Source organism: Triturus cristatus, chromosome 6, assembly GCF_964204655.1.
Source record: "Triturus cristatus chromosome 6, aTriCri1.1, whole genome shotgun sequence".
Classification (NCBI taxonomy): Eukaryota; Metazoa; Chordata; class Amphibia; order Caudata; family Salamandridae; genus Triturus; species Triturus cristatus.
The window spans coordinates 205,253,100-205,275,116 of NC_140589.1; the positions used below are offsets into that span (position 1 = coordinate 205,253,100).

The 22,017-nt window shown below is 45.9% G+C and overlaps 2 protein-coding genes across 6 annotated transcripts in view; one reads left to right on the plus strand and one right to left on the minus strand.

The window, feature by feature from the left end:
• SUPT3H (SPT3 homolog, SAGA and STAGA complex component) overlaps positions 1-22,017 on the minus strand; it is a 2,245,889-nt gene that overhangs the window by 378,364 nt on the left and 1,845,508 nt on the right. The window lies entirely within an intron of this gene.
• Positions 10,373-15,741, plus strand: LOC146816643 (endogenous retrovirus group PABLB member 1 Env polyprotein-like). The gene is made up of 2 exons (XM_085609073.1): positions 10,373-11,604; positions 15,642-15,741. Exons 1-2 carry the CDS (start codon positions 10,373-10,375, stop codon positions 15,739-15,741), a joined length of 1,332 nt encoding a protein of 443 aa, XP_085465199.1.

A 22,017-nucleotide genomic window follows, 5' to 3' on the forward strand; every position in this document is an offset into this window, starting at 1 on the left:
CTATCGTTTTGATATTCCCTTGAAGTTTGAAGCTAGACTAGTGAGCGAAGATGCCTGGTCTTAGCAGACTTGGAAAGATATTTTGTTACGATTGTAAAAGGGATTCCCGATTGGAGGACTCGTGTCCGGTGCCTCCAATTGGAACTCCGACCTATGAGCTCTATTTAAAACACGGCGTGGGCCCCATCACGTATAATGATGTATGGATTAGGTATACTAGGAAGGATGGTGTCCTAAATTGGCCCCAATATGGTAGTTACGGCATGGAAATTTTAGATAATTTAGAAGTCAGACTCTTCAAAAAGAAAGCCCGGCCGGCAATGTTTGACTCCTTCCGCCTTTGGTGAAAGGAAGCCAAACAGAAGGAAATCAAGTTAGCGAAACGAAATAAGCGTGCACAAGGTATGTCGATGGTGCAGGCTGCTATACAGTTTAGGGATAATGAGGAAGAGCAAGAAAGCGAACAGATGTTTAGGCAACGTCAGTTAGCGGTAGACAAATGTTATCCAGTTTTGCCGCCTCAACAGCAAGAAGAAAAGAAAGATCTTGCGAAAGATCCTTTAATGTCGCATCTATTAAGTTCGCCACCCCCTTATGCTCAGAGTGCCACTGCACCTCCGCCACTTGTAGTTGCGCAACCCCCGGTTGTTTTACCTCCAGTGGTTCCTCATCAGCCAGCTCTTCCTCCACTGGCTACTACTGCTTCGGCGCAGCCTTCTCAAGGGCCGCCGTCTTTGCTACCTCCTTCGTCTGCTACTCCTATACCTGTGTCGTCTGTCCCTTCTGTTACTGTTCCGACTTCGGTTCCTTCTCATTCTGCTTTGTCTCCTGTTCTTTTGTCACTTTCTCCTTCTGCTCGACGGAGAATGACTGATGCGGTTGCTAGTCTTTTTTCTCCTCTGATGGGTTCATTGGGTATGTCTCCTGTTGTAGAGCGTAAGCAATTGCGTAGTCAATTGCCTGGTCCTGATGAACGGACAGTGCTGGACAGTGCTTAATTTGTAAAAAATGAAGTGCAGGTGCTCAATTTATTTTCGGAGACCACACCCACTTTCCCGACGCCACCCACTTCTCCGCTGGCCCCGCCCACTTGTTCTAATGGCTCCACCCACAAACTCAACTGGCACTGCTGAAAGCCAGCTGTAATACTGGATCTGAATTTCAGCAAGAGAGCCTTGCTCAAGTATGGTTTTGATAGGAGTTTACCCCGCCCTGCGAAAAAAAAATCATATAGTACACATGAATGAGCCATTTATCACTTCCAGTGGCCAAAGGGGTTTGGATCATAAATAGTTGAGTATTCTGTGAATGCAATTCATTTACCAATTGTGCTTGTTACTATTACTCACTCCCGGAGCAATATATGTGCATTTATTAAACTTCAAAATAGTAAAAAACATAGAACATAGAACTAAACTGGCGTTTCCAAATCTGTATCACAGACAAGACAGATTACAAAAGAGCAGTGGCGGCTGGTGACATTTGAAAGTGTTGGGCCGTCAAATGATTGTCATACTGCACCGCAGCGAGCGAGCGTGCCGAACAACCTAAGGAGGGTTCGGGGGGTTCTCTCCCCGAGAAAAGTTTGAAAAAAAGAGAGGACAAATGGTGCATTTTCAAGCAAATTTGAGAAAGCAGGAAGGTTAATAAAGCAATTGTGAAAGTGCAGTTATTACATTAATAAAGAGATGTCATATAACATAGGTAGCTGCTTATTCAAGCTTTCTTTCACCCCATAGTCCAGCAGGGTCTTGATACAAGACAGATAAGAGAAAAAGCAGTGTGGTCCTCGACCAGGAAGACACTCATATTTCGTTGGTAAGAAGTCAAAAGATTGGTCAAATTGAAAACCTGAAATGCAATACGCAATCCAACAATTTGCAAGTATATCTCATCTATGTTCAACAAGCCATGTTTTACACATGATTGGAATTGTAAATCACCAAATAAACAGAGCCACTGCAATCAAAATCAACCAAAGTTGTGGCTCAAGGTTACATATTGGCAGAAACAGTATAAAACAGAAACACAGTCTAAATAACTATGAAAGTGACACATAAATATTGACCATCCGACTCAAACTCAGAAATTAAAGATCCAATTCACTGCCAAAGCAGGCCTCCCAGGTGCCATTTCATGTGGGCTAAGTGCAGTCTACAATGCATGACTTGCCAAAGCAAATTAACATTCTCTCATATTTAAAAATTCCTGTAGCAGACAAAATTTTAAGTTACCCCAAAGCGGGACAAGATTTTACATTCCAACATTCAATAGTCTGTCCAGTGTCTGATTATAGTAGAGATAACTGTGTACGTATGCTCATATCTATCTCTGTCTTACTTCCTATGTCCCTCTTTTTCTCTCTCTAGCTCAACATACTCGTTATACCCCTCTCTCTTTCTGCCACACTCTCTCATTCTGGCTCTGCTTAGCTCCATCTCTCTCTGTTTCACCCCCTCTCTCTCGTTCTCTCTAACAATCCATCGCTTCTCGCTCCCACAAACACTCTCTCTCTCATTCTCTCTCTTTCTGGCTCTTCATCTTTCTTTCAAATTTGATTCATCTCTCTTGCTTTATTTATCAATCTATTCTCTCTCTTATGTTATCAATTACATCCAGGTTAGTTCCATTACACACCAGGCATGACATTTTGGTTTACAGGTGCGTTCTGTGTCTCTTTTCTCTTTGCTTTCCATTGACTTTATCTCCAAGTATCTGTTTTCTCTCTTTCTATACCTGCATCTCTGTCTGTTGTTTTATCACTATTTACATCCCTATTTCTTTAGGTCTGTCTTTCTCTTCTTTGCACCCTCTGTGTCTGTCTCTTGATTTCTCTCTACTGTCTCTAGCAGTTGACCCCTTCATCTCAACAATGCGAGAAATAAATTGTTTCACCCACTGTTTTTTTCTCCCCCCACCACAACACCCTAATGTCGGTGGTGCTTTTTGTGTATGTATGTGCACTTGTATGCGGTATTCCTACGGGTGCAGAATGCATTTGTGCCTGCATGTGCTGCCGATTTGTGCCTGCATGTGTGTTGAATTGGTGCAAGTGGCATTTACAGCTGCTTTGCTGTCTAGGTGTGCAGACACAGCTCTATTTCGTTCATGAGTCCATGGGAGTCTATGCTTCTTTTCATGTATGTCCTGTGTACACGCAGTTGTCTTAGTGCATTTATTTCTGCATGCATGCTGTATGTGACTTTACTTTCCTACGTTAATGTTTTCTGCCCGTCATGCTCAGCTGCCGCCTGTAATGTACAGATCCTCTCTTAGAGCGATGTCTCTGTGCTCTGCTGTTACTCAGCAAAGCTCCCAGCTCTGGCCCCTGTAATGGTTTCTCCCTGCTATGCTGGCTACTTCTTGTTGTGTCGACTGTGTTGTTGTCGCTTCACAACAGCTTTGCTAGCGCCATGCACAGGCACCCTATAATCTGTGCCCTCGATCGATGCTAATAACCACGTAAAAGCAGGGAGGCGGGCAGAGAGAAATGGAGGGAACGGTCTGTGTGAAACACAGAAGGGCCGCGTGAGGGCAGAATAATGTGTAAGAAGATAATAACCGTGTGTGAGGAGCAGGAGTTGGACTGGGGGCATAACAGCTGCCTCTGCAGGGACTGGCGCAGGAGGGTTGCAAAACCCCATCCCCCCACCCCAAATGCCCCAGGCGGGCCTCAGTTCAGATGAAGACAAATGAATATTTGTAACTTGTAAATATTCATTGGTCTTCGGCTGAACTGAGGCCCGAACATATAGTAAAGTTTGAGGCTCCTCGTCCCAGTCTGTAGGGATGGCCGTTATTTTCAGTTACACCACTCTGAGTTCGGCGTGGAACGGCAGCTGAAGGAGATGGATGCTTGACTTTTTTTTGGGGGGGGGGGAGAAAATGATGTTCCGATCATAGGCACTCGGGCATTACACAAACAGGCCCTCTCAGGACCCGGAAGAGAAGCAAGATGTTTCCTTGCATGTTTTAATGCATGATCCCAGACCAACAACAAAAATGCCCACATTTACACATAGACGTACTGCCTGATGTGTGTGCAAACAGTCAAACGGGCACCAATGCAGAACGACAATGAAACATATATGCCTCCATGCAGCTAGAACCAACAAACCTACAAGCAACCCACCAGGGCACAGAGATGGCTGAGTGCGCGCGCACAGAGACAGAAGTACTGAACCTAACAAGTTTCCGGGGCACAGCAGGCAATGTGGAGGAGTTGTAGAGCGAGGTGTGCAGCCTGTGGGGCCTGCTGGGATTCCGGGAAGAGCTCAACCGTCGAGCCGTGAAAGTCGGGGCCACTCTAAATCTTTACGTGAATTGCCGTAAGTAAATGTTGCTGCGGGGAAAGCATCTCTGGTATACGAAATGTGTCTGCTTTTTTGTTCAGAAAATTTGTGTCTGTCAGTAAAACTGGGCATTGATTGCAGAAATACCTACCCGAGATCTGGTGGTGCACACTTCACGACACGCTCCTGAATCAAATAATAGTGCCGGACTGCCGTTGCCGGTGCGTGTGTGCTTCCTGATGTTTAGGCGAGCTGGCGGAATGGCGGTGGAATTTAGAAAAGGTTACGCACGCACGCTGCCGCCCCGCCTGTCGCAGCCACACATGACCAAATCCAAACCCAATCAGAGGCCCCACCCACCGCAACACAAAATGAAGGCATGTACTTATAAATGGCTCAGCTCTTCGTGGGGAGACACAGAGTGCGGATCTTATGAACGCTGAATATTCGATTTTATTCATTTTTTGACGCACGCTGTTGATGTGAGTTGGCATAGACCCGGCCCTGATAAATAAGTGCCGGTGCTAAGCACCGGAAAGCACCGGCACAAATTAAGCCCAGGTGCTGGATCACTTGGCGCGTAAATGGGTTACCTATCCTTCGCACTATGATTTTGAGGGTGTTATGGATGTTTTCCATCAATGGGAAGCACCGAAACAAAGATATGTATTTGATATGATGTGTTCTTTCCTTCGTGAACAATGGGAAGATAGTGAGGTAGGGCAGACTTCGCCTGAGTTGTTCCGTGTGCAGTCCGAGTTTACGAGAGGAACTATAGTGGGTCTTGATGTTGAAAGAGCAGTTGCGACATTGTTGTCGTTTAGGAGTGAGTCTCCTTCTAGGTCATTATTTGAGCCTGATTCTTCAGTTAGGAGAAAGGCACGTCAATATCCGATGCGTGAGGTTCCTCCTGTTTGGAGACCTGGTGATGCGAATGCTAATCCACCTGTTCTGCCACATTTCCAGCGCGTTTGGGTACATGTTCCATGGAAGCGTGCCGAAGTCCTAGCTCTAAAGCAGACTCTGCCTGATCCACGTAAAAATCCTGCGGGGTTTTATAAGGAGCTATCTCAAACTGCGGGTTCCTGTATTATGAATTTGGCTGATATAGATATGTTATTTGGGAATGTTGTTCCACAGCCTATATGGAGTAAGATTCGTCATACGGATCATGCGCAGGAATTAGGTGATACATGGAATAATCTTAGAACTGCAGATGAAAGACAAATAGGCGGTGCTAAACCTGAGAATGTGATTGCTGATCTCCCTGGTAGAATTATTGATTATATGAAGACTTTGATGCCTGCTATGCGTGTCAATTGGGACAAATTGTCTGCATGCAAGCAGAAGAGAGACGAAACTGTGTCCGACTTTTTCACTCGATTTGAAGAGACATTTGCAGACCACAGTGGTCAAGACATGAGTACAGAAGGTGGTCAAAGGTTGTTCGTTGACAAGTTTGTGCATAATTTGCTTCCCGAGTTGTGCAATAGGTTGAAGGATTCTGAGAGTGCTTGGGCTGTTTCGTCGTCAGCACAGATCTTGGCTACTGCCCAGTACTATGAGAATAGAAATAAAGATGAGATAGAGAAAGCGGATAAAAAGACTAAAGAACTGAAGACTAAGGTTCTTTTGCAGCAAGCATACCCGCCCCGAAATACCCAGCTTGATTATCAGCAACCCCAACAGTATCAGAGAAACTCGCAAAGGTTTGAGTCTTCTCAACAGCGTTTTCTTGTAGGCCCCAATCAGTGTGCGTATTGCAAAGAAGAAGGTCACTTCAAGAATAGTTGCCCGATATTATTACAGCGCACGAATGGTGTTTCTGGTATGAGAGGTCGAGGCGTTCAACAAGCTCCGCGAGGTCGAGGACGTGGTATGTCTCAGATTGCACGTTCCTTGCCTCCGCAGAATTCGATGAATTGTTTTGATCAACAGAATGGTGCGTCTGGTAGGACGGCTCAGTATTATGCGGACGATTATTAAGTTGAAGGTGAGAATATGGAAGGTAATGATTGCTAGGAGAGCCACAGACAAAGAGAGGGAGTCGTTTCAGTTCCAGTAGATCAGAGCGGACCTTATGTTGAAGTGATTGCATCAGGGGTGTCTGAACCTTTTCTGTTGGATACTGGTGCTGCGAAGAGTTCTATCATGCACACCAAACTCCCTGGCGCACCTTTGTCTGGCTTAACGAATGTTTCAGTAGGTTCTTCTGGCGCCCCGGTTAGTAATCCGATTTCTAGTTCTTTGTCTCTTTCTGTTGGACCTTGTGACTTCGAAGCACCCCTCATTCTGACGACAGGTTGTGGTGAGAACTTGTTGGGCTTGGACTTGTTGAAGAGATTGCATGCAACGCTTTATTGTTCTCCTTCAGGAATGCAGCTTACATTGGGAAAGAGAGTAATCTCTCCGATGTATTTGTCTAAAGACCGACTTCCAGCTGAATTGTCTTCTCTTCCTGATTCTCTTTGGGCTACTGGCCCTAATGACGTGGGTCTTTTGGAGATTCCGCCATATGTTGTGACATTGAAGGCAAATGCTAGATTGCCACGCATTCCACAGTATCGTATCTCAAGTGATGGTGGAAGAGCACTCTTGGCGATCATCTCTGATCTGATTGAGAAAGGTGTGATTGAGGAAACGAGAGGTAATGTGTGCAAAAGTCCGGTTTTGCCTGTTCTGAAAAGAACCGATTCTTCTCAGCCTCCTGTATACAGGTTTATGATCGATCTTCGCGAGGTGAATAAGATCGTTGTTCCACAATTCCCTGTTGTGCCTGATATCACCGCTTTACTGACTTTGGTTCCGGCTACAGCCACGTGGTTTTCAGTGATTGATTTGAAGAATGCTTTCTTCAGTCCCCCGATTGCCGCGGAGAGTAGAGATATTTTTGGCTTCTCCTTAGGAGGCCGAAGTTTCCGGTTTAAACGCGCTCCTCAAGGCTATTGTGAGAGTCCATCGATCTATAGTCAAGCTTTGAAGGCGCAACTTGATTTGTTGGTTTTACCTGATGGTGCCACCCTTATTCAGTACGTTGACAATCTTTTAGTCGCCGCTGACCATGAAGAGACTTGTAGAGAGGCTACTCTGTCGTTGTTACGTCACTTGTCTGATTTCCATCATAAGGTTTCTCTTTCGAAGTTGCAGTATTGCCGACAAGAAGTTATCTACTTAGGTCACCTCTTATCGAAGGAGGGAAGAAGATTGACCCCAGAAATAATTCAAGCGATTGCGAAAATGAGTGTGCCTATGACACAGAGAGAAGTGCGTGCATTTCTAGGTATTACATCGTACTGTAGACAGTGGATTGCTAATTTTTCGTTGCTTGCAAAACCTTTGATAGCTCTTACTGTTAAGGATACTCCGAATCCTATTCCTTGGACTGACGAATGTCAGAAGAGTTTTTCAGAATTGCGTGATGCCCTGTGTTCAGCTCCTGTGTTGGGTACCCCCGATTACAGTAAACCTTTCACATTGTATGTCCACGAGAGAGAGGGATGTGCATTGTCAGTTTTGACCCAACAGTTTGGTGGTAAGCAACGTCCATGTGCTTATTTTTCGTCGACTTTAGATCCGGTAGCTAGAGCGTTGCCGAGTTGCTTGAGAGCTACAGCGGCAGCGGCTGTTTCAATCCGACAGTCTGCTGGTTTGGTGATGGACAATGCACTGACTGTGATGGTTCCACACGCAGTGGATACCTTGTTGAACCGTACCAAGACACAGCACTTAACTAGTGCTCGGTTGTCAGGTTACGAATTGACTAGCAAGTCATGTACATATAAAAAGATGCAACACGTTGAATCCAGCCACGTTGTTGTCGATCTCAACTGAGACAGATGATACCGAGCAGCATGATTGTTTTCTTAGAACTGAGGAAGAGACGAAAGGGAGGATAGACCTTAGGGACACTCCTCTTGCAGAATGTGATGGTACTTTATGGGTTGATGGTTCGTGCTTCAAGCTTCCGAATGGTGATACGACTGCGGCATAAGCGGTTACGACTTTGCATACGATTGTTGAAGCTGCTCGTATCCCACATAATTCAGCACAAGCGGCAGAGTTGATTGCATTGACAAGAGCTTGCGTGTTGTCAAAAGGGAAAAGAGTGACTGTGTACACTGACAGCCAGTATGCGTTCAGTGTTGCTTTCAGTTTTGGACGATTGTGGAGAGAATGTGGGTTTCTGACTTCGCATGGGACCAAGATCCAACATGGTCAATTGGTGAATGAACTCCTTGAATCTCTTACTTTTCCGTTGCAAGTTGCGATCGTGAAATGCAGTGCGCATAAGAAATTCACGGATGATGTTGGCAGTGGTAACGCGTTTGCAGATGAAGTCGCAAAAGAGACTGCGAGAGAGGTGATGAGTCGAATGTATGTTGCAGGTCCGGCGAGATGGGTTCCGGATAGAAGTATGTGTGAAGATACGATTGAGAGTGTGAAATCCATCCAAGCTGAAGCTACAGAGAAAGAGTTGAATGAATGGAGAGAAAGCAAGGGTAAATTGGACTCGAATGGTTGTTGGGTTGAGTTGTCAGAGCATCAGCGATGGTTGTTGCCTGATGCGTATGTACTTCCAGTGGTTACAATGGCACATGGAATGGCTCATATCAGTGTGAAAGGGATTTGTAAGTTGTTGGCCCCAGTATGGCAAAATGCTGGAATTCCTAAGTGTGCAGAGAATTTGGTCAAGAACTGTATGGTTTGTTTGATGTACAATCCTGGTAAGGGAACTCCAACTACAGCTGGTCATTTTGCTCCTCCCACGTATCCGTTTGAGGCTTTGCAGCTAGATTTCATCCACATGGAGAGGTGCAACAACCTGAAGTAGGTCTTAGTGGTAGTTTGCTCTTTTTCTAGATGGGTGGAAGCCTACCCTTTGAAGGACAATACTGCCGTGTCCACAGCTAAAGCCCTATTAAGGAATTTATCCCTAGGTATGGGTTGCCGAGAATGGTCTGGAGTGACAATGGGAGTGAATTTGTGGGTCAAGTGATGAAGAGAGTGTGTGATGGGTTAGGTATCCGGCAGAAGTTCCATGCTGCCAATCATCCCCAGTCAGCTGGTCTAGTTGAGTGCTACAATGGCACGTTAAAATTGAAGTTGGCCAAAATTCAAGCGAGCTCTGGTCTACAATGGCCTGATGCTTTGCCGTTAGCCCTTCTGTCCACGAGAATGACTGTGCATTCGCGAATGGGTCTGAGTCCTTATGAGGTTGTGTTTGGTCGCCCGGCAAATATTTGGGGAGTGCCGCGGCCGACAAAATTTAGTGAAATAGAACACCCTGTATTGCTTGACTACCTGTACGAATTGACGGCTAAATTGCGTGTTCTGCATCAACAGGTTCATGATACTTTGCCACAGGTTTCTGAAGATCCAGGACACGCCATTGAACCTGGTGCGTGGGTGCTTGTGAAGAATTTTCAGCAAACCAAGAACGAGCAGCCCTGCTGGACAGGACCTTACCTGGTGTTGGTATCTACCCGTTCCGCGGTACGAGTACACGGTAAAAAGAACTGGATTCACGGCGTACATTGTAAGAGGGTCCCTTTGCCTCTGCCGTACGACCGGTGGGTCCAAAAATGACTTCCTGACTCTGAGACTGAGACCGTGCCTCGTTTTCTGCCTTTCAGCGATGCCCGTTTGATTGGAACAAACATTGAGCCAGAGAGCGACGACCTTCTTCAAGAAACTGTACCTCCATCGAACCGTTTGAGCACTTTTGAACCTGAGTTACTTTTCCGAGAACAGACATTGCCTGGCAAAGAGCGTTATAATTTGCGACTGAGAGTTGCGGGACAAATAACAAATTGAGTTCCTTCTTTGCTTTTTTTAAGGTTAGCTCCCCTCCGAGAAACTATTTTTGATTTTTGTTTTTCGAACCACCATCCGGGTTCAGCTGTAGGGTCGCGGTGCCAAGTCCTTGGAGTGCAAACCGAAGACGTTAGGTCGACGGTTCTGGTTGGTCTAAGGGCGTTCCCTGGACCGACAGGCGCATTCCTTAGCACAGAACACCCATCCGCCGCGAGCAGCACGATTAGAGGATGGAGTTTTTCGGGATGGAGAGACCTACTGAAAGAATGAGCTTCAAGAGCGAAATATGTATAATAATGAGTAGAAAACGTTTTTTAATAGTATGTCTGTTTATACTGTTTAGTTTAATGATGTTTTTAATTGGATATGTGACATTCTCTATTCAAGTGACATTCATGCCCACTACACAACCCATGCCTCCTCCTACTGTTTCTTCGCATTCTTTTCACCCTCTGCCCGAACATGAGTCCATCAGGAGGATGGAATTCGCTAATAATTCCTTTGTTCAGCTTCTGCACCAACACCAGCTAGTAGTGAACACAACTAATTATTGGGTGTGTGGCCTTATGCCCCATACTACCGATAAAGGTATTCCTTACCTGGTCCTGCCATTTAGCTACAATGGTTCTGTGTGGGCATACAGAACAATGTTCATTTATGCCCGTGAAGTTAACCCCCTACGTTCTGTGAGGGATAATCCGAAGAATAGTGCTCTGGTCAAGGGAATAGTCGACATGGTTAGAGGAATAAGTTCTTATGAGGCTATCCCGCGAGATGAGACGCTAGCGTATATCGGATGGAACGTCACAGGATATGGGGTTAGTCTGAGTGGGAACCAGCGAGCGAAGAGATCCTCTCCGATTTGGATAGTACCCCATCAGGGTCATTACTGTCTGCAAGGTAATGGCAAGAATCCTAGAGCTCAGCTAGGGAAGAGTGTTTGCACTGAGACATATGTTTTTGCGTCCCAGGCTTCCCCATCGTTTCTAGCAGCTAAGGGTACCTACTTCATTTGCCATGACAGAGCGTATACATGGTTGCCCCCTGATTTCTCGGGCACATGTTTTGTCTCGTACTTGTTGCCTCCTACATTTACAGCTGCGGCAGATTACCACAAGATGAGAGTTGTTAGAGGTGTCTTCAGTAAGGAAGATACCGCAGGACAAGAATTGGGAGATTTCTCGAAGGGTTTTCTGCCGTTTTGGGGACCTATGGTTAACAGCAGGAACATACGGCAATTGACGAGAGTGGTTGAGTCCATCATAGTCGAAACTGCCGGCGCCCTTAGTAACTTGACTGCTGAGCTCCAGTCGGATCGCCTCATGACTCTTCAGAACAGAGTTGCGTTAGATGTCATACTTGCAGATAGAGGAGGAGTCTGTAAATTGATCCAGTCGAGCTGTTGTGTTTTCATTCCAGACAACGCTCCAACGGTTTTCCAAGCCATCTCCACGCTACATAAGATCTCCGAGTCCGTACATGTGGACGAAGGAGATTGGTCATTAATGGAATGGTTCTGGGGATTGTTATCCACCTGGGGATGGAAGATTCTGATAGTCATTGGGATGGTATTAGCTATCCTTTTCCTGTTCTGTCTTTGTATACAGTGTGCTCCTGCTGTGTGTGGCCTTTTTGCTACCTCGTGTTCGAGGAGACCTGTCCAGAGAGAGTTACTAAGTACCAGGATGATGCAACAGCAACATCTCAATGATCTGATGAACATAGACCTGGATTCAGATTGACGTGAGTTTAGGTTATTGCCTATGTAAGGGCAAAAGGAGGGTCTGTGGTTCCGTGAATTCTGAACCCGTTCAATAAAGGTTGTCGTATCGTGATGATTTTGGTGTCAGCGAACCGCAAATGACAAGTGCGGTATGCATGAGTGTTTTCGTCATGCTACACCGATGATTTGACTGTGTATTGGACGATCTAGCCTGAACCCCTGGGTTTCATTTTTGTGCATAACCGCCATTTTGTGGTTGCCCTCACATAGGCCAATGACTACTGGATGACTGACCAAGCAAGCCTCCAGAGATGCATACACCTTAGCTTGAGTTTGTGTTGACTTCTGTTTGACCTGAGTCAACTGACCCTGTCGCCCGAGGTTAAACTTGTTGAGCCAGGTCCTTGTTAAGCAGCTGGTCAGATAGAGATCAAAGAGCAGGACATTATTGACTCTATGGCACACGCACACACCCCTCTATCTGCATCTCATCTGTTTCTGCTCCTTCCCTTTTATGGACTAATTATTGATTTGGGTTAAGTTCTTATATGACGGGCCCGTCCAGCCTGTTCGAGCAAGAATGCTGGATTTTTGCCTCGTCATCGGCGATGGGTTGGATAACTGGAAGTGGGTTTGTCGTTATGTGATGCCTCTGTAAATGTCATCCTCTGATTGGTCACATTTGTAAGTAATTGATGCTAGCCAGGAACGTGGTTTTTGGCATAAAAGACGATGCTTCACTCTTTTTGTTTGAGCAATCTCCTGAGAACATACACCGTGTTGTACTTCTGGGATCTCTGTTACTGGCTGCAGCTAATAAATATGATCTTTGATGTCACCAGAAGAATCCTGTGTCTCTGTACTCTAAGACAGGTGAACCCGAAGACTTCGAGCGTGTCCCCTGCGCCGCTGGGTTTAAATCCTGGTTCTTCAGTATTCGGGTGGGGGAGGGTTGCTCTTATTATGCTGGACCTCTAGGCATCATTTGATACTGTCCCCCACTCTTTGCTACTTGACCGCCTCACGGATATGCCGATGCTAGCTTGAACTGGCTCAAATCCTTTTTAGAAGGGCGTACTCAACAGGCGTGGCTTCCCCCATTCTCCTAGTCTTCTCAGGAGGTGTCTACAGGGGTCCCTCAGGGGTCCTTCCTGAGTCCCCTTCTTTTTAATCTTTATGTCACCCCTTGGATTTATTTGGCTGAAGAATTAGGAGCCAAAATTATAGCATATGCTGATGATACCCAGCTCTTGTTTACCTGGGGTAAATCAGAATGCTCCCCGTCTCAAGCCAGAAAGTGTTTATCAGCTGTTTTTCAATAGTTGTCCTCAGCACAACTCAAGTGTAATGAGGACGAGTCAGAAATCCTTCTCTATGGGACTTCCTCCCCACAGGGTTCAGGGCTGCTCTACTCGCAGTATGGCTGCTACGGTCGCTGAGTTGCAGGGTACCTCTGTGGTGGAGATCTGTAGGATTGCGACCTGGTTTTCCCCTTCTACATTTGTGCATCCCAACGGATTGCTGGTCTTGAATGTTTGGATAATGTTCTGGGCCACAAGGACTTGTCCTCTATGAGGGAATAGCGATATTGTTCTGGTGTGATTGGGGCATGTTATTACATTGGTGTTCTTTCTCACTTAGTTGCCCGTCTCTGTTTTCTTCTGCTTGCTATGTCCTCATACGTTAATAAGGAATGTGAGGGATGGACGGGAGGTAATGCGCCCATTACTATTGATAATGGCATTGCTCCTAGTCCTACCCCCTCTCCTTCCTTCTAGGACCCTCCCACCCTCCCGGTGCGGTACACCTGAGGCTAGCTTGGCTTGTTTACGTACAGGTGGAGGTGGGGGCGGGAAGAGTTTTTATAAGCTGGGGGTGGGTCTAGAGGGAGGCGGGGGCCTCATATGTTAAGAAGGAAGGCGAGGGAGGAGGACTAGGAGTAATGCCATTATCAATACTAATGGACGCATTTTTGATTATTTGAGTTGTCATAAAAGGATGTCTACGATTTTATTTTTTGTATGCATTTACAGGAGAAAGGGTACCTCAACAGACTTAAGACAGCCACAAGCAAAAAGCATTCACATACCAGTCAATCTTTTTGTTGCACACTTGAGTGTGAAAAGTAGCTGTTTGCTGTACCACAGCGGGCACCATCACAACTTGATTATTTGGCCCTTTTTTAGAACAAGGATTGGCCAACTTCTGCTACTTCATGCAAACATAAGTATGCACAAATGCACCACAACTATTTGTACCATATTACTATGTAACCTGATGTATGGCACCACACACTTGGGAAAAAAAGATGTCACAGACATATTAGGCACAGAAAGAGGTAGACTGTACAGACATTAGGAACAACCAGTTGGTATATATTTGAGCATACTTGTGTTGCTGTTGTGTCAGTGGTGGCACATTTGGCTACCATTGTGGTCCTTCTAGTTACAGCTGTGGTACCATGGGGGAAGCTATTGTAAAGGGTGTAGTCCTTTCTGAGCATGCAAATATTCTTGCAGCTGTTGTTTGTATGGTGGTACTGGCTGCAGTTGCAGCTGTTGTGGCTAGTATTTTGTGTTTTTGCTGCATAGCAGCTGTTGCTGCTGCTGTGAGGCTGGCTGTTGTGGCAGCTCAGCACAGGGGCCAACTGTTGTTTCTGCTGTTGTCCTACAGTGCAGGCAGTATTTGAGTCACTTTTGTGGTTTTTGCTTTTAATGTTGTGGCAGCTGTTGTTACTCCTGTCCTTGCTTTGGTTAAAACTGAGGTTATTGATGTTGGCCCTGTTTACTGGAAGCTGTGGTTGCTGCTGTTGTTGTCCATGTCGAGTTGGAACCTGTGGTAGCTTGCTGTTGTCTCTTCTATAGCTTAAGCAGTGGTTGCTGCTTTTGTACATGCCATGGTGGCAGCCATAATAACATTGGTCACTGTTGTAGCAGCAACTCTGGTCACTGCTCACTTCAAAGTTGTTGCTTCTGTAGCCCCTACTGTATCGCTAGATGTAGTTGTTGCTATGGATGCACGCTGAAGTCAAGTGGAGTGTTGAAAGCAGCATTTGTACCAGGAAATTCCCTAGTATGATTGCAAAGAGGAGCTACTTTCTTTTAGACCCGTTACTAATTCATAAACACAACGTTAATACCCGTTCTAACTCCATTCTGAGCTGGTGTCTGAAATGCTGAGAATGAATGATGTAACAGAATGTTAGGGTGTGCTCCGGAGAGGAACGGAGGAGACAGTAACAGTTTGAGGGATGATATTACCCTGACAGGACCTACTTGCTGTTACTGCAGCCTGAAGGCCTAACTTGACAAATAATTTGCCTGCTATCTGGGCAGCTCCAGACTCTTGGGTGAAGACCCTTTCCTCTAAATTCAGAATTTTGTCAATTAGTTGTTAAGGATCTTATGAAAATGCATCAAGAATCTGTGGGCAGTTGGAAGCTGTTTCTGGCTTGTTGTGAGACAGAAGATGGCCCTGTGACCAGGGAGGACTAGCCTGGGGTCCCCACCCTCAAAATTCACCATTAAGTGGTGTCAGCTCTTGCTGCTGACAAGGGGGAACAAAATGTGGAGGGTGGGAAAGTTTGACAAGGACAAGAAGCCAGCTAAGAGGAGTTATAAACTAAGGTGTGCAGGGCCAAACTGAGGAACTATAAGCAGCTCTGGCAAACATGCTTAAACCCATCCCACTCGCATTGTCTCCTTTTCCTAGCTCTCTCTTTCCATCCATCCATTCTCTTTCTCTCTCCTCTCTCTCTCTGATCACTTTCTCTTTGCTTTCCCCCTCCCTCCTTCTCATTTTCTCTCTTGAAGCCTCCCCATGGCTGCTGAAATTAACATTTGGGAGCTGGAGAAAGTGAAAGGGGCACCAGGAGATTTAAAAAAACAGCCCCCATGGACTCCAGAACATTAGGGAGAAGTGCGATGGGATAAAATGCCTGACTGGCCTAGGAGGGTGGATGGTCCTAAACCTAAGGGCAATGTTATGTAGACAGGGTTATAAGGTCAATGCCGTGTAGAAAGGGCTGTAGAGACAGTGGGAAATATTTACAGTAAGCATAACTCTGAAATGACCCATGGGGCTTTGGGTAGTTATACATTCAATGGAGACGGTCACATAAGGAGAAGTGTTGATATGTGCGCAGTACGATTTCCCAATTTGGATGACACTGGCACAAGCTAGTCCTTGCTTTTGGAGGGTCTTATGTGCCTCATTGGTGTTAGTGTACTGTCACGGTTGTATATCTCTCCATTTGAATTCAAGTGTCATGTGTGCTGGCCTCTTATGTTAGTCATGAGCCCAGTCACTGCTCTGCTGAGAGGCACAAGTTGTGTCTGCATCCCTAGAGGGGCGTGCACCATGTGAGAGCAAGAACCCTGGTAAGGGTATGAGGTCTGGCTAAGTTTGAAGAGGCCAACTCACGGTCTCTAAGAGCAATGGTTAAAGGCATTCTACATATATTATTGCGCCCAGTGAGGAGTGCCCAGAGGAGCTGACACAGTTTCTGCTAGTGCTGTGTTCAAGGCAATGGATAGAGGTCTTGCGACAATGTGCTGCACCAGGTAAATGGGAACTTTTGTCTAAAGCATGAGTCAGTCTGTGCTAGATGAAAAGGGTTTGGTGTTTGGGGGCACAGCAGTGCAACTTGCTTGTGAGAAAGCATCACCAATGACATGGATTCCAGACCTGGATGTTGGTGTGGAGGCACTGGTTATACAAACTCAAACATCATGAAGGAGGGTAATAAGCTGATGTTTGACAGCGTCAGGTCTGGAGACATTGATGAAAAACTACTCAAGGCCTTCTGTTTAAGTTAGAAAGAAAAGTAGGACTATGTCCAAAGAAAAGTAGGACTATGTCCAAGAACAGTGGAGACAGAAATGATACTGCGTTCTTTGAGAGTATATTGTGTCCTGAAGTCATGGGAAGTCGAATTTGATTGATGATTCGTGCATATTGATATGTGCCACATACATTATTGGCAATGCATGTGTCAAGTTAATAAGTGTCCATTTAAGTTAAAGGTTTTTTTTGGAAATAGCAGTCTATGTTAATGGTTGTGGTATGGTGAATGCTTAGTACTACAAGACAGGTTGGGAGATTTAAATTATCCATCTGTATGTTGTTTTGGGAGTATAGTGTGAGCATTTAATTCTGTCTCCATTTGTTTGGTATAGTCTAGTTAGCAGTATGGGGTAGAGGGTGTAGTACACATCTGCATGCTGTTGTGCAAGTATGTGCTGGTTGTGAGCGTTACATATGTGGGAAAGAGTAGTACCCAGTCGCTAGAGATATGAGTGTAATACATTTGTGTGTGTTGGTGCAAATTGGGAAAAGAGCAGTACCCTGCCACCTGAGGTGGTATGCAGGGGGAGTAGTACCCTGTGATGAGATGTCCTATGGGGCAGCACCTCATAGTGTAGATGTGGAAGAAGAGAAGTACAATATTGTGAGAGGTTGCAAGGGGAAGAAGAACTAAGCATAGTGAAAATGTGGAAAAGTCTAGTACCCGTGTTTGATTGATATGTTGTGTCAATACTGTTTCAGTATGTGTCCACTGAAGGCTGTTATCATTGTGTTCGGAAGACATTGTGACCTCTTGTGGTGCAGTTTCCAGCCGGTGCTTTACAGGGCGCAGATTATGTGTGGTTTTTTTACCTGCACTTGGTCATGCTGGTTCGAACAGGCAGTGTGATTGGGTGACTGATGTGTTAGAATGCTGGGCTGCACTGCTGTGTGCGAGTGTGAAGTGTTGTGTGTTGGCTTTGTGGGAATTCGTGGGAGCTTGTGGAAGAAAATGAAGCTGAGCGAGCTTGTTGTGGTGTGTAGTCTAGGAAAGTGAGGTGGATGTCTGGGGATACTATGTATGGGTGTAGTTGTGATAGCAGAATTTGTGTTGGAGTCTGGTCAAGGGAAGTTTGAGTTAAGGTGAAGTATTGTTAAACCTTTCATTTTTTTCCCCCCTTGAATGTGTAGACTTATGGGCGACAGGAAAACCCTTTGTTGAAACAAGTTGGTTGGTTCTGTGACCTGGCTGTTGCATGGCTGGACGTCCGTGCCTACATGTCCTGTGTATATAAAGGCTGTGAGGCACTGTGAGTCTGCAGGTAAGTGGTGGTAGGGCTTCAAGTTCAGAGAGGTCGCAAGACTTGCACATCTTGGACTGTTGTGTAGTGGTAGTCACAACCTAGTTGTTGGCCTGTTTTTTGTTTCACATGAAGTGTAGGGAGTCTTGTGTCTTGACCAGTTGCAGCATTTCTGTGACTATGTTGTCTTTGTGTGTCTGCATGGATACTGGACAGATTAACAGGTTGTTGTTGGGTAGATGTGTAAACTAGACCGATTGGAGATCGAGTGATTGTGAATGATTTCCCCTGTACTTTATAAGCAAGGGAATGGCTGTTTGTTGTTTTGTTGCTGGTAAGAAAGGGAGGTGGGTTTCCATCCCCTTTATTTTTAAGAGTGAGTGATGTAATAGAATGTTAGTGTGTAGTCTGCGGTGGAAGCTGGGAAAGCGTTGCAGTTGGACGGAGGATGAAGCCTTGACAGGTAATAACTGGTGTTACTGTAACATAAGGGCTGAAATAAAGAACTTACCTCCTTCCTAAGTGGCTCCTGACACTTGTGTGAAGACCCTACATCCAACAACAATCCAAATGCAGAACTACTGAAATTAGCGCCGGATGTCTCTCTCTGTTTATATTTGTTTCCTATCACATGAGTTTGCAAACAACCGCTATAGAGGTGTGCTGCTAGACCTAGAAAAGGTAACTGAGACCGAACAATGGGACGGCTTCTGTATTTTCCAAATCAGTCATTAAGGATTAAGCGTCTTTGCAAGGTAAGAATGGGCCCGGCCCAGAGATTGTCTGGAGGAACAAGAAAATGCAACTAGAGTCTAGACTATCCCAGACATGACATACTGGGAAGGAATGCCAAGCCCACTAGCTGGATGTGCACTGCGGCTGGCGCCATAAGACAGCGCAAACTACAGGCTCTCATTACATTAGTCAGCCTTGCTGCACGGTAAACAAAAAGCAGGCAGAACAATTTCCACTAGCTTTTTTTTTTTTTTAAAGCTCACGCCCAACCCATTAGTGGGCTACTGCGTCCTCTACAAAATAAAACTTACAGGTTTGTGCACCAATTTTCAATGGCTCTAAATCCACCCTCAAGAATTATATAACATGTTATATTATCTGCATCTACATAGTGTCTACTGCCACTAATATGACACCGTGGCACTTCCTATGACGCAAAAGCAAATGAGATACACCGGTCGTTAAAGGCCTGAATCTCAGACCTTTATTGCTAACTAGGATTATAAGTGTTATATGTGACTCTAAACGACGTCGTGAATCACCAAAAAGGATCTGCGGATAGCAGTGCTTTATTTGTAAAAAAAAAATATATATATATAAGTGCCAGAGACCTCATCAGAAGGCGACTGAGGCGTGCATCACCCATTCCCCTGTAGTGCAGCCATCACAGTACCAACACAACTACTAGTCATCACACTGCTACAAGTGTGACAATTTAGAGTGTTTGAGGCCCCCAAAGCTATAAGAAAGGCTTGCGCTGCGGTATTATTTGTTGTTTTGCTGATCTCTAAATCACCCTAACAGCGCCACCATGTGGCAGCTGTTACAAGTGCAGGTGCTGACAATTAAGTGCCAGTGTCGAGCACCGGAAACCACTGGCTCATATTAAGCACTGGCGGATAGCCTTCTACATCAAACGTACATGTAAAACTACTTCAAAAATGTTGCAGTATGTGCATTGACGGCATAGGTCAGTTCTCTATTCTGACCCCCGAACGCACACATTCCTTTTAGGAAGGGTAAGTCAGGGAGTTTCTCATATTTTTCCATACTGATTAGAAACTGTGAACAAAATGTGAATATGACTATTTCTCCAATACCAAAAACCTGCGGTTAACTCGCAAGAGAACAATCGGAGGAAGAAGTGTAATCCTGGTAATTTATAAGAATCCCAAAAAATGAAGAATTCATGATAGGACATTTCAGATCAAGGTCAGGAAAAGATACTGAGGGAGACACCCAATGTGAGACCGTCACATAGAGAGCCTCCCTCAAAAGCTACAATACTACTCTAGTCTCCGTATATTGCTTACATTAAAATTACACTTATTTTATTTTGTAGAGGAAACGTCCATACTTTTAATGCCAGTCGCATAGTATACATAAGAAACCTAAAAATCCCTACCTCTTTATTAATGCCAGTCTGTGCTTGCTGCCGATGTTGAAGGCCAGATTGACAGTCACTTGTGACAGTTTTACACAGAGAAGCCCGTGGAGGGTGGAATAAAAGCAGTCTAACTCAGGGTAGACAGGAAGAATGCCAGTGGAACCTGGAGAGTGCACAAGGGCAGCCCCCAGGGGTTACATCATGGACAGAAACACCCATAGTTCCATGGTGCAGGGAGTCACTCAGACACAGGATGACTGGGAGGAGCATGAAACTCAAAATTCATCAAACTCAAATGTGCCTTCAAACCTCCACTGCTTAGCGATGAAGGGAAACTACAAGCTCATTGTGGTCCTACCTGATGTGGCAAAGGTCTAGAACTAACAGCAACATCTTACCTCTCTGACTTCAGAAAAAAGGGCCAAGCGTTAATCCTCTCCTACCTGGAGAAAAACAATGCCCTGCTCAATGAGCTCCCAGACACCACCACCACGAAATGCATTCTACACACCAAAGCATGTCTCCTCAAAGGCCACAGGAGGTTCAGCCACATCACCCCGACACTTTAGGAATTACATTGTGTGCGTTGCCAAGCCGCCTTATCATTAAAACCTCCTACATCACATCCAAAGCTTCTAGAAATGGCATCCGACCTATCGGGCTCAGAAAGTAAGAAAGTCTCCCAGGTGGACAACGTCACACCAGGTACCAGTATCTCATGAGACTGTAAACTAAGAAATGCAAAAAAGAAAATAAGAAAAAAAAGAAAGATTGGCAGGCCTTCTCCACCCACGCTCCCAGAATCAGGAACAACTTGCCCACCTACATCAGAACAGTTCCCACGCCTTGTCACTGAGAAAGGAATGAAAGACACCTCTCGAGGCAACAGTACTTCCGCGCACGATAGTAATCAACCAGCCAGTGAAAACAGCCTCAATGTAACAATGCCACATTTAGGGCTATTGCCCCGTTTTCAGTGCTCTGTGGCTCTCTACCTAGGATTGCATCATGCAATTACCAAAATCAACTTCTAGTCCCACTTGTAGCAAAATGTCGTCTTGAGTTACTATGAGCCTTCTTATACTCTAGTTAAGTGACTGAAATTACTTTATTAGACGATAGAGAGTAACCAGGCCAGCACATTTCTTGCGGACCACCAGTCGCGGCTGCAGGTAGGGGGAAATAAATACATAAATAAATATACACTTACCTTCTGCTCCCGCGCCACACCTCGCTGCTCCTCTACTCCTGGCACTGCAGTTCCCATGAGCACAGGCTCCCTACTCATCACGCAATCCCAGCCCTTCTCTCATGCTATTACTCCCAGCATGAGAGAAGCACTAGGATTAGGCGGAACAGGCCAGTTTCACGCTCCAGCAGGGACTGGAAGTGCTCCTGAGCCCCGCAGATATCTCCAAGGAATAGCCGGGAGATATCCAAGAACACATGTCGGTTTGCGGTGAGCGGAGCAGCGGTTGCAGTGCGGAGCTGCGGAAACGGGCAAGTGGAACGAACATTGCTGGAGCAGAGACGAGCGGTGTGAGTCAGTGGGTGTCCGGGTGAGTGAGCGAGCGGAGAAATCTGTGGAGCCAAACGCCAACCGCTAACCGCCCCTCCCTCTCCCTTCGCATCCCGGCCCCGGCTCTATTCCACTCTGCTAAACCTGACCTGTGCTCCCTGTGACTGATTACTAGTGCTTGCCTGGCGCACCTCATCCTGTGCTCCCTGTGCTCCCTTGCTCTCGGTAAACCTGAACTCTCACGCTCTTGAGAATCCGTCAGAGTGCAGCAGAGGGTCGACGTTGCAGGAGCAGCAGCGAAAAACCAAGCATAACGCCAGCGGACATTCTCCGCGGTCCGTGGTCCGCCGCCCGTGAACCAGGGCTCCAAGAGCTCCGAGGTACCTCACCCCCTAGACACTTGATGGGCATGGACAGGTCTGAGGCCCGAGGTGGACCGTGGCGGACCGGGGCCGAGGGCC

What these genes read in the sequence shown, in the direction of transcription:
- LOC146816643 (XM_085609073.1), top strand. Translation starts at nt 10,373, where the DNA reads ATGAGCTTCAAGAGCGAAATATGTATAATAATGAGTAGAAAACGTTTT. An exon ending in CATGTGGACGAAGGAGATTG is followed by an intron (nt 11,605 to 15,641) that starts GTCATTAATGGA and finishes TCTCTCTTGAAG; the next exon opens with CCTCCCCATGGCTGCTGAAA.